The sequence below is a fragment of the Echinops telfairi genome, unplaced genomic scaffold (assembly GCF_000313985.2).
Source record: "Echinops telfairi isolate 266 unplaced genomic scaffold, ASM31398v2 ScPeMD7_70;HRSCAF=299, whole genome shotgun sequence".
Lineage (NCBI taxonomy): Eukaryota > Metazoa > Chordata > Mammalia > Afrosoricida > Tenrecidae > Echinops > Echinops telfairi.
In genome coordinates this window covers 32,745,251-32,758,416 of record NW_022103968.1, presented here as the reverse complement: position 1 = coordinate 32,758,416, position 13,166 = coordinate 32,745,251, and the positions used below count along the sequence as shown (strand labels likewise).

Here is a 13,166-nt window from a genome sequence, read left to right as displayed (position 1 = left end):
TCTTTTGTCCACCTTGTTAGGCCGCTGAATTTCTGCCTCTCATGTGGCCCCTACCTGCATGGCTTTTAGAGACCTCTGCTCCATCTTTCAGCTTATAAAATTCTGCTGGCTCCCGTGTATTAGTTTCACGGTCTCCTAGCCTTAGTGTCTTGTGGTGCTTTTCCCTCCAACATTATGTTTTTACTTTGGTTCTGTGGGTAGATCTTGATGCCCAGCATGAAGGAGAGTCCCTTTCAGTCTGCAACCACTTTTTATTTTCTGCAAAATTTTATGAATGAGGGCTTGGCTATAGGCCTAACCAAGAAGCTTCATAGTCACTCAGGATTCTGCCACAATCAAGGCAGGTGACCCTCCCACCCCTCACCAAGAGTTTAGTTCAGATGTTGAGACTGATGATGCCAGGCATACATCAAGAGAATATGAAAAGTTGTATTACTTACATAGTTGCAGTCACTGGGAGGAGACAGCAAGCCTCTCAGGCAGGCCTGAAATGGCTTCAGAGAACAAGGAAAGAAGATTGGCCAAAGATTTTTATGAATGGATCCAGGGCAAATGTGCCCCAGGAAAGGATTTTGTAGTTTGAATCTCTCACTGGTGCCAAGGAGTGCTTATCATCTTGTCCAGATGTAAGCATTTACATCTGCTTTTCTTATTTGCAGCTCACCGGGACCTGATTACAGTTTCTCAAGCTTATCTAAAATAAAAGACAATATCTATATCAACATCTTTGATGAAATGACGATTGAAAAACATGAGGTAAAGCTGAACAATTATAATAATCAATGTCATTCAAAAAAGGTCATACTGAAAATAAAGTCTTATAAGCTATTCATAAATTTGCTTTTAGATATTTTATTTATACTCAACATTTTCTAAGAAGATTTGTGCAATATTATCAGATAGAAGACAAGTTAGTTTAAAAGAAACCCTATGGAGCAGAAACCATAAAAGCCATTATTGATTGGCTTCTTAGCTGTACCTCTTTGTTCATTTTTTAAATTGTTGCTCTAGGATTTAAAATAAATTCTTCAATTTACTGGTCTGCTTTATGTTAATATTATACCATTTCACACATCGTACAGGAGCCCTAGTGGTTGCTAACCCCAAGGTCAATGGGACCTTGGGATCAGCCGTTCTGCAGGAGAAAGATGAGGCTTTATGCTCCCATAAAGATTTACAGTATTGGAAATCCTAGGGGACAGTTCTGCTCTGTCCTATAGGGTTGCTTTGAGTCAGAATTGACTCAAGGGAAATGGTCTCACCTATAGTGTAAAATTAGTATATTACAATAGTATATCTCCATTTCCCTCCTCTGTACTTCGTGCTAGTGTTCAAACACACACACAAACTGGAGGCGTCACTGAGTTCACAGAAAAATTCCATCAGCTTTCTATTCCATTGTTCCATGAACTTTACATAAGATGAGTCAAAAATAGTCATGGATTTATTCCCAACAAAATGTGTTTAAACATGACTCTGCGTGTTTGGGCGGGTGGTTGGGTGCAGACAAGGAATACACTTTTCTTTGTCTCATTAGGGTGACTTTAAGTAATGATGATTTTTTGTATCATAGGAAAAAAACAAGGTTTAGGTCAGGGATGATATCCCGTTCTTAACAAACCTGGAGTGGACATTTCTGAAACTTTGCAATAAAGTTTACGTGAATGCTGCCTCAGATAAAACAGTAGATCAGTCATTCAAAGGAAGAGCATGAAGACGTCAAAGAGGAGCCACGAAAAGAAAGACTGTCATCCTCATCAAATGAAAGCACTGTAGCTGAAGCCCAGAAACAGTGGGACCCGGCCATAGAGTTAACCTAAGTTTGATAATGCCCAATGTGGTTTCCCTTGATTTGGCATTTTCTATTGTAGTTGAATTCCTCGGCAGTTTGGGACTCTGGGTGCACAAAGAGCTAATGGAACGAACCACAGTGGGGCCAAGTCTTGGATTTAACAATATGATCCAGAGAAAAAGGTCCAATTCGGATAGTGGCTGCCACGGGGACCTGCTGGGCCAGTTATCGTCACAGCAAAAAGGATAGCTCAGAAGGTTACAATGATGGGTTGGGGGTTATTTTTAGCTACAAAGGGCAATCTTGATAGATTTTCTTCTGCGTGGTTTATGTTTACATGAAAGAGAGTGGTTTTCTCTGTGTGAAACTATTCATCATGCATTAAATGAGTAAAAGAGAAAGTCTTTATTTCACTAGGACCATTGCCTCCAGAGCTGCAGCAACCACACCTACGTGAGGAAGAATTGGCTCGGGTCCATTGTTTTCCCTTTCTCCGCTCTTCTGCGACAGTCTGAGGTAACAGAAGTGTAGTTCATTGCTAAACACCCCAGACTTTGGTCGCTGGCTATTGAAACACTGTTGTCTTTCAATTCTGTGATTGGTACATTGGTAGATCTGTAAAAATGATTCTGAAATAGTGAACCTCTGGAATATTGAAGTATTAAAATTTTCTGTGTGTCTCTAGAATATGCACACACCAAAACAACTTCACAAATTAATTTCTTATATCTATAGAGTGATTACTGAAAAATAGGAGAGCTAACCTTAGACCTTCAAACAGTACTCATATTTTCATATTACAGTTTGCTATTCAGATTTGAGCTGTGAACACTAAGTGTCACTTGAATCTTAGATTTTATGTGTTCTATTTGGTATGATTTGGGGAGTCTGGGAACACTCAAAATTTTTTTCCCCATATAAATCCATAGTAGTTGTTTCTTCATTCCATGCCATTTCAGTATACAAGTGTCAGAGGTCTTCTCAGATAGCAAGGGAGACCTGGATTTATATTGCACCTAAAAAGACATCCAGCTGCTAGTGCTCAAGGATGGGCTCAGTACTCCGAGCCCCTTTGGTCTCTCTAGACCCACTGGCCTTATCAGGTGGCTTTCATCTTCGTGGTTTGGTTGAATATTCATTACTCCTACAGCCTCATCTCCATGTTGTAGGTAGAAGAAGGAGCGAAGCCAGCAAGGACAGTATCTGGGTCAGGACAACAGACAATTCCCTAGAAAACCCCAGCAGACTTCTGCGTCCATGATTTGTGTGATGTGACCACTCCACGTCTACAATGGCTGCGAAGTGAAGGAGGGAATAGCTAGTAGACAGGAAAGTAGAAGAGTCTACATAATGAGCGGTCACTCCCAGTCACAGGGAACATGTTGCAAATACAAGTGCTGCCAATAATGAGCAATAGAGATCGCTGTTTTGAGGGCTTCTGACATTTGTAAACCCGCAGGGATGTAAACCCTCAGGGTAGCACAGAGAGGTGGTAAAGAAGGTAGGCATTGGGGGAGGGGAGGGGATAAGTGAGAGAATGTAGGCTTTGGAGGTGAAAAAGCCTGAGTTGTAATCCCAGCTCCCCTACTCTGATAGTGTGTTAAACTCTCTGACCTCAGTCTCCTTATCTGTCGAATGGAGATAAATGCAGTATCTACTTCATGAAATGATGGTTTTCTATATCAAGCACTTGGCACAATAAGTACTCAATTACTATTAGCCTTGATCATGGTCAGTACTTAATTACTATTAGCTGTTATTAGTAGTCATTATTATTGTAATTCAGCTCCTACCCTTGAACTCACTCCCTTTCTCTCCTCCGGACCTCTGGGCTATTATTCCTGCTACCACAATCTTCTTCTCTTTCTACCCAAAACAAACCCCCAGCTGTAGTTGCTCCTGACTCAGCTTCAACTACAGAGTAGAACCCCCTGTAGCATCTCCAGAGCTGTACTTCTTTATGGAAACAAAGGGCCACATCTTTCTCCCACAGAGAAGCTGGTGAGTTTGAACTGCTGACCATTAGGTTAGCAGCAGAGTAATTTAAACATTGGGCCACCAAGGTGCCTTTTTCATTCTAGACTCAGTGTTACAAAGGAAAAAAGCACATTTTCTAATCACTACTATTGCTCCACTGGGGTGACTTGCTTCCTCATTTCATGCCTTTCTTCCATAGTACACATTAGGCGAGGACCTAGGGTGCTGACTGGATCCGTGGAGAAGCTGACATTATTGCAAAGCACAGTATTAGTAGAACCAGGTTGTGCCTTTGCAAGCCTGTTCTCTTCAATAAGGAAGACTGAGGAGCTGGGCTCATAGTCCATTTTACTGATGTTTATCTTCATTGGCATAATATATTACATTGATATACTTTTTCAGATTAATGGAACATTTGAAGTAAATAGTCCACCCATTTTGCTTGGGTACACTTGGTGTAAAACTTTTGTATCTCCTAAAGAAGATTGCGATGGGCAGAGTCTGAAAGAATGTACCTATTTAAATATTTTTGCTACCATTGAACCTCAAATATCATATGCCACCTACAATCAAGAATCAAATAAGGTAGGCTTCACATTGAATTACTTTGAACTCTGTTGAATTATATACCTTTAGAAAGAGTGCAAGCCTTCCCGACACAACCGCTGATGACAAAGCAGGTGAATAAGCAAATGTGGTGAAGAAAGCTGATGGTGCCCGGCTATCAAAAGATATAGCGTCTGGGGTCTTAAAAGCTTGAAGGTAAACAAGCGGCCATCTAGCTCAGAAGCAACAAAGCCCACATGGAACAACATATCAACCTGTGTGATCACGGGGTGTCGAACGGATCACTGAAGACAAATGGGTGCATAAGCAAATGTGGCGAAGAAAGCTGATGGTGTCCGGCTATCAAAAAGTATAGCGTCTGGGGTCTTAAAGGCTTGAAGGTAATCAAGCGGCCATCAAGCTCAGAAGCAACAAAGCCCACATGGAAGAAGCACACCAGCCTATGCAACCACGAGGTGTCGAAGGGATCAGGTGTAAGGCATCATCAGAACAAAAAATCTTACCATAGTGAATGATGGGGGGAGTGTGGAGTGGAGATCCAAAGCCCATTAGTAGGCCACTGGAGATCCCCTTGCAGAGGGGTCTCGGGGAGGAGATGAGCCAGTCAGGGTGCGATGCGATGTAACAATGATGAGAAATACAACCTTCCTCTAGTTCCTAAAGGTTTCCTCCCCGCTCCCACTACCATGACTCGAATTCTATCTTGCAAGACTGGCTAGACCAGAGGAGGTACACTGGTACAGATAGGAACTGAAAATACAGGGAATCCAGGATGGATGAGCCCTATAGGACCAGTGGTGTGAGTGGCAAAACAGGGAGGGTAAAGGGAGAATGGGTAGGAAAGAGGGAACCGATTACATGGAACTGTGTGTGACCTCCTCCCTGGGGGACAGACAACTGAAAAGTGGATGAAGGGAGACGTTGGACAGGGCAAGATATGACAAAACACCAATTTATAAACTATCAAGGGCTCATGTGGGAGGGGGGAGCGGGGAGGGAGGGGAAAAATGAGGACCTAATGTCAGGGGTTTAAATGGAGAGAAAATGTTTTGAGAAATGATGTACAAATACGCTTTACACAATTGATGTGTGTATGGATTGGGATAACAGTTGTATGAGCCCCTAATAAAATGTTAAAAAAAAAAAAGAAAGAGTGCAAGCTGTTCTAAAAACTAGTAATATTGATTCAAAGCTGATAACATTAGGCATTGGTTCTTGATGTTTTCCTATGGGAACAATAAGTACAATATTGAAATACCTTAAATTTGGTTCTAGTTTTCAGATAAAATAGATGTTTTGGAGCGAGCACAGAATTTTCAAAAAAATTGTAAGGCTATGTTTCCTGATCGAAGACTCATAACTACTGTTTTTAATGATGAAGGGATAAAGACCTTAGTAACAAGATATATCAAGGCATTAAATCCACCTCAACAATTTCTGGATATTTTTCTTCATGATTCTAATGCAACACTTGTAAGTTTAATTATTTTTAAACAGCTTTTTTGATACGTAATTCCCATACTATACAATACTACCCATCTAACTGGCTTATAGTAAGATTACAACCATCACTCTAAATATTTTTCCTAAAATTGTTTTGCCTTCAAAGGGATATTCCTAAGAGAGAGAGACCATTCAGTGAGTCCTCCTGAGCCCCAGACAGAGGGAAATGTTTCTTCCTGACCCCTTGACTTCTGCCCACTTGGAATTGAGAATTACTATCACCACGTTAGTCCATAAGATTATACTGGCTTCGTTCACTGTTTTTCTTCTAACCACGGAAAACTGTCTCCAAAAGAAATTTCTCAGATTTCCAGGAAAGAGAAAACTTCTATTCCTGACCGTGGTGTGCTCTGAGGATTGTTTCCATTATATGCAGGAGTGAAGAGGTTATTTTATGTTTTGTTCTATAAACAGTCAACCCACCACCACCCACCCTCTACATGTGTGGCTTTATATATATCTACTTATCAGATGATAAAAAGGACACACATTCAAAATGTACTTTCATTTACAATAAAAATCTACTCAAATGCGCGAAAGAGCAAATGCCTTCTCCAATTTTGAATATTATCGTTAAGAAATTAGTTTTACTTAAAGATTATTTATGAAGATTGTTAGACCTTTTCTTTATTCGGGTTCAGTCTAGTCAGTTGTCTCTCCTGAGAACATCTGTGTTATTTGTAAGGTATAAACCTCCCTCAGCTGTACGCTGTAGCTGAAACCCGAAGTCCTGGTTGAGACTGTCTGTCCCGGCACGGGTTCTTCTTTTCCAGCATGGGTCTCTTCCTGCCCATTTCCGACACCCAGTACTACTCAAGGGGGTACTGGTCCTCTCAGGGTCATTTAAAAAATTGTCTTTATATTCTTTAAAAATGCCCGAATTTTAGCTCTATAGCTTTTCAAGGCTTGTGATCCACTTTTAATTAATTTCATGACGAGGTCACAAAGTACAGCCTATGTAGAAAATTGATCCTGTACATATTGGAGCTATTGTAGATCAGTTACAAATGTAATGGCTGCCTTAGGTTCTTGAGAAAAAACCCAGAATCATATGCAAGAAGGCTTCAAAAAGTTTGTGGAAAATTGAATGAAAACATAATCTTCCCGCAGACTTTTTAAAGTCCTCTTTCCCTCTCATACAAGGGGTTCCAAATTTATGATAGGGCTCTGGTCAATTTCTCCTAAGTCCTTAGTTAATTCTGATAAAGTCAAATACCTTTATTTTCCCCCGCCCCCAGTTTTCATTATTATCACCTTTAATTATCAGTATGTTTATAAATCTGATTTTGTCTTTGGGGGTTAATATGAAAAAATGATAACCCCCACAAATGATGCACTGCAACATTGTATGTAGTACATCTTACTAATGGTACAATATTTTAAAAATCAAGAATGGTGTAATAGCAGTGTGCCTTCACTCAAATATGTTTCAAGTTGGGGACCACCCATGTGTATGAGAGAAGCAAGGATAAGTCACAAGCGTTGGGGCGTACCAAAATCAAACCCGACTCTCTGCTATGGAGTCAACTCTGACTCGTCGTGACCTGTTGAGGGTTTCCTAGGTTGTACATCTTTACCAGCGCAATAGCCTTAAGTTTTTCCTGAGGAACAGCTGGTGGATTTGAACTGCTAATCTATTGGTTAGTAACCCAATGCTTATAGTTTATAACCAGCATATATTAATAAAAATAACTTTGATGGGTATTCTAACCTGAAGCAAGTTTGTTATTCCTCAACATCCCCCCCCCATTGTCCAAATGATTATGCTTTAAAGTCTTTGCATTTTAAATAATTTATTACAATAAAATATGATGGTTAACATGCACACCCTGTGGCTAAGCCAACTTGAACTCAATCCCAGAGACTAAATATAGTATATTAGCCAAGTGACTCTGGGCAAGTTGTTTCAGCACTGTGAGCTTAGACTTGTAGCATCAGTTAATGTGATAACACAGGTGAAGCACTGTGTTTGCAATAAGCATACAACACACAGGCAGTAAATATCAATTAATATTGTCCTAGGACCTCATCGCTCGATTTGTATCTCTGATTCCTTTCATGCCTGATACATTGGATGAAAATGATGATGGTTATGATATCTGGATGACATCAGAGGTAAAAAAAAAGTACCTTGTATTATAGTATCTTAATTTGCCTTTCTTTAAAGGTGCCTTTTAAAAATCATTATGTACTTACACTGTGCTTTACCTTGTGATGTTTTCAAGCACTTGATGATTTCATACATCATTTTTAGGTCTGTGGCAATCTATGGAATGACTTTTTAAGGATCAAAAGCCTTTTCCACATTGTAAGTAGTAGCGCGTGCGTTCTTCACTCCAGGAGAGCAGCATGTGACTTTCTCTAGAGCTGTGGCGGCAGTCAGGTAGAGCTGGCGGGGTCTGGAGTCTTCGGCGTCGCTTGGGCACGTGTCACGCTCTCCAGAAGCTCTCCCGGCCTGCCCTCCGCCCCAGCGGAAAGTTCCAGGAGCAGTGCTCTTCCTCAGCCCCTGGATGAAAGTGCTCTGTAGGGGCTGCTCGTTAAAGACATGCTCGCTGTGATACTTGGGACACAGTGATTCCAAAAATCATTTACGGTTTATCTCAAATGAAACTATAACTGGGAATCTTATGTTGGTGTTGTCATTTTCTAAATCTGACCACCCTACTTAGAGTGCTTCTTCCATTCCACATTGAATTATATTTATCTGCTTATATGCCTGATAACAATATATCTGATAGCAAACCCACACCTTCTACACACACATCCCAATTGTACTCTTAAAAGCCAAAATAGACCAGATTTTTATTTATTGCTGTCATTTTCACTGAACACTGCTTTGCATTCAGTAAGCATTCTATACTTATTTTAATAGGGAAATGGCAGTATGATTGTAATTCATGACAAGCCTATAGGAGAGAGTAGACTTACCCCTGTGGGTCTCCAAGACTTTAAATCTTTACAGGAGCAGACAGGCTTGTTTTTCTCCCAAGGAGCAACTGGTGGGTCCCAACCACCAGCAGGTAGTAGTAGCTTAAGGCGCATCCCACGCCACCACCAGGGCTCCTTGGGTCAAATATGAGAACGTGTTACTCAAACACACTGGCATTCATTCAATTCTGACTTAGACCCTCAAGGACCCGGGAGAACTGCCCGTGGCTCTCTGAGGCTGTAACTCTCTCTGGGAGCAGAAAGCCTCATTTTTCTCTGAGGAGCAGCTGGTAGTTTCTAACTGCTGGCTTTGAGAGGTTAACATCTCCCCCTGTCCCCCCCCCCCCCCCCATGCATATGCTCCTTAGCCAGGGTGCTCCTGAGAGGAAAGGTTGGTGACATTTTGTCCCAAGTACTTTGGACATGTTGTCGGGAGGGACGAGGCCCTGGAGAAGGACATTGTGTTTCATACAGTAGTGGGGCGGCAGAAAAAAGGAGACCGCCAACAAGCTAGATTGACACCAGTGGCTGCATTGATGGGCTCATTGACATTCGTGAGAGCTGTGCTGGCTTGTCATTGTAAAGGGGCACAGTAGTGAGGGTGGCACAGGACCAGGCAGCATTTCATTCTGTTGGATCACTGTGATTCTGAATCAGTTCGATGGCACCTAACAACAACTGCAGCAATAGCCAATCTGATGGGACGTCTCCCATGCCGAACTGAGCCTATTATGATGCTTATTAGAATGCTCCCTTAAAGCGAGCATTGAGCTGAAATAGACTTATAGGGCACAGGGCTGACTTTAACTTACTAAGCCAAGCTTCATAGGTCAGCTACGTTTCTTCTGGTGAGACTAAGGGAGCCTCAGAATCATGTGACTCACAGGTAGAATTCAGAAAGGTGTCGTTCACACTAAGCACTTCTGAGACCCTTTGAAGTCATCAGAATGAGTCCAAGGCCTTCTGAGTCTGCGGAGTATTTGAAGAAGCTGTGTTAAAAATGACCCTGTGTGTGCTAACTAGTAATATCCCATGTCCTCCCACCCCAATATTCATAATTAAGATCCATAACTAAAAGGTTACTACAAGCGTGGAATTCTTTTTGACTAATGCCTTCTCAGAACACGAGCTTCTTGGTCACAGGACACCCGTGAGCTTTTCACAAAGCAAAAGTGCGTTTCTCCTCATGAGTAACCATCAGCAGAATAGCCCTTCCTGTCGGCTTTAAACATCCTCTCAAAGCATCCCTCCCTTTTAAGAACTGGTCCATATCTTGGAAATGACAATCCTGTCCACTGACCTGACCAGTTTAACAAAAAGAACCCTGGTTCTTCATAAAAGCTGTGCCTGCAATTGAGATGAGTTGTCACCAGGAGACACTAGGTCTTTGGTCATCTAGCTTGGTAGTAATCAGTAATTGTGGTTTATTTGAGATTTCAGCTCTCACTTGTCATTCCAACATGAGTGGCACATACTTTTAAAGGATATCAAAGTTAGGGTACCTGAAGTACAGCCAAATGAACATGACTTCTTAAAATATATTTAATGCACAGTCTCATTTCACAGCAACTGAAAACCGATCAGAGTTTTAATACTACCTCCCTTCCAAAGTTATTAGCCAATTCCAAATGAAGGAGAGGGGAATGGTAGAGGCTTTGACAGCATTCCTTAATAGCATGCCCTCAAATCCCCCCTTCAGGCTGTGGAGAAGAAGGGAGCTGTGGAAAGGGCCAGACAATCCTGCCTTCGAATCCCAGTTCACGCATTTAATTGTTATATGACCCCAGGTACATTAGTTTATCCCTTTGAACCTGATTTTCTTCCTGTGTTATGCAGGGATTTTGAAGGGAATAAATGAGATCACAAATGCAAAGCACTTAGAAACCCGGAAAAAAGTTATGCTCTCATCCGCCTTCCACCCTCTTAGGAAATCATCGCTTGATATGGATCGATCGTGGCTTGCACTCTGCTCGTAGCTCTCCCTCAGAAAGACCGCCTTACCCCACTCCCAAACTCCCTCCCTCACTGTCACACGCAGCCAGTATGTACTTTTCTGACCTGTCATTTGTTCACCATCAAAATGCTTCCGTACTGACTGGTAAATAGTCTCGGCCAAGAACTGCTAAGATTCCCAGCCCCTCTCCCTACCTTCCACAGCCCCTTCTCTAGAATGAAATGAAGTGGCAACACACATCTTACTAAGTGGTGCAACAACGGGTTATTGCCATAGCAACATTTGGGTAATGAATCAAGATTTTTAATGTAGAATCCGCCACCACCACCACCCCCGCCCTTTTTTTAAACTTGCTGAACCCAAACAAAACACACCAACAGACTCGAACTGGTTTGTGGACCACTAGTCTTCAACTCAGCGAGCCTTACTAAACCAACACACCAAACCCCTGCTGCGGAGCCACTTTCCACACAGGGAAACGCTGCTCACTGGAGTTCACTTGGTGGTCATCGTTACAGAAAGAGATCACCAGGCCTTTCTTCCAAGGCACCTTTGGTGGGTTCAGACCGCCAAACCAGATTACAAATCAAGAGCAAACCGTTTGGGTCACGCAGCGAGCTTCTCCTTCAGTAGGCACCCAGTGTTTGATCTGTGACACCCAGATTTGCTATTCGGCAACTTAAATGAAAATAATTAAATCTTCCTGATGGAGCACCAATGCATAGCTTTTTCTTTGTGTTAAGAGTGCTATACTGCTACAGGGGAGAGTGTACATAGCTCCACTGACCAAACCATCGCTTCCTCCCCCAAAACACGATGTGATTCTCCACCAGACAAAGTTTCTCAAAATACCAGTGCATATGTCAATGTTTGCCCAGGATAGTTTAAAATATGCCCTAGACAAAAATGTCCCATTATCTTAACTGGCACTGCACACAATATCCACATAAGTGTTTGATAGTGAAAGGGTGACCCAGTGTTCCAAATAGTCTTCTGTCCTCAGGCCAAAGGAGCCACCGTGCTTGGCTTTGCTGTCATTCATCTCAGCAATGTAAAAATAAAAGTGCTTGAAGCTACAGGGAGTAGGTGGGCTCCACATCTGTTGTGTGCTTGAATTACTCAGCTTCCCTCTTTTTTTTTTCTCCCCCCCCCCCTTGTTACCTTTTTATCGTAGCGTTGCATCAGTTTGGCAATTGGAAACAAAGAGGAACATGCCATTCTCCTCTGTAATTTCTTTTTGTATTTTGGAAAGAAAGCCTTGGTCCTCCTGGGAACTTCAATGTTGGAAGTAAGTGCTGGGGCTAATGTTTGAACTGTGGAAACAAGACTCAATCATATTTCTGCTGCAAGTTTAAAAGACTTCATCCCCAAGTTTCCACTTTTATTCCCAAAGTAGTAAGGACATTTTAAGAGAAAAAAAATTGTTAGCTAACAAAAGAAGTATGTGAGTTCATCAGAATTTCTGCAGTGTAGACTGGCTTCATTTCGTTGTTCTCCAGTGCAGACTGTAGTGATAACAGTCTCACTGGGAGTGTTCTGGGAACATCAGATTATGGCTGTACGCACTGGCTTTCGGCAAACATCCGATGCAGCGATGGTGCTAGCTATGTAGCGAGGCTACCACGGTAGTTAGTGAGGATTGTGATCATCAACACTGCACTCCACTGTTCATTGAGCTGGCTTTTACTCATCCACGAAGGGGGTCTAAAATCCCTATCTGACCTGTTTATGACCACATTTCTTTACTATGTTGGCCTTCATTCCTCCAGAAAGCTGTCCTCCTTTGTGTTTCTTAATATACCATAAATACTTTAATAAATTCCAACATCTATAATCTTGTCATTTAATTTTTGTCCTTTATTTATCCATATCGTCTCGGCATATCTTACTCTTTTGAGTCAGTTTTGTTAACTAAAAACTTGTGGCTAACGTCCCATAGCTTTTAGTTGTAGTTTTAATTGCCACTAGATGGCAGTAAACAGCCAATAATACTTTAGCAAATACTTCTCTAGGTACCTAGGTACCTTACCTAGGTAAGCCAATCAGTTCCTTGGGAGGCAGCCATGTGGTTTCACCTCTGCTGCATGGCTGATTCTGTTGGGTCACCGTTCTTTGGAATGACCCAGTTGGTGGGCCAGGTGGCTGTCTTCCAAATTCTTTAGAATAGATGAGTCTTGCATTCTTGGTTGACGCTTCTCAATTGGTATTCCTTCATTTCCTGAAACCTAGATTTTGGCCAGTGTCTTTGTGAAGCTTGGACTTCTTCCTTCAAATACCATCAGCTCTTGATCACATGCTGCCTCCTGGCACAGTAACTGTGTGTTCCTTCCATCGTTCTTAGTTATTGTGGGGGGTTTACATATCTGATAATTGTTCCACTCAACAGTTTAAACAACTTATTAAAACACACAATACCTTGCCTTGTTCCTTCCTCTTCCTCCACCC

The 13,166-nt window shown here is 41.8% G+C and overlaps 1 protein-coding gene across 2 annotated transcripts in view; it reads left to right on the top strand.

The window, feature by feature from the left end:
• Window positions 1-735: 735 nt before the first annotated feature.
• The window catches only part of CC2D2B (coiled-coil and C2 domain containing 2B), a 29,847-nt gene continuing 17,416 nt past the window's right edge, over window positions 736-13,166 (top strand). For both annotated transcript variants that reach the window (XM_004701042.1, XM_030886037.1), the window contains exons 1-5: window positions 736-756; window positions 2,210-2,308; window positions 5,612-5,809; window positions 7,862-7,954; window positions 11,896-12,009. In XM_004701042.1, the coding sequence (XP_004701099.1) occupies window positions 736-756; window positions 2,210-2,308; window positions 5,612-5,809; window positions 7,862-7,954; window positions 11,896-12,009 (525 nt within the window). The remainder of the gene's footprint in view (window positions 757-2,209; window positions 2,309-5,611; window positions 5,810-7,861; window positions 7,955-11,895; window positions 12,010-13,166) is intronic.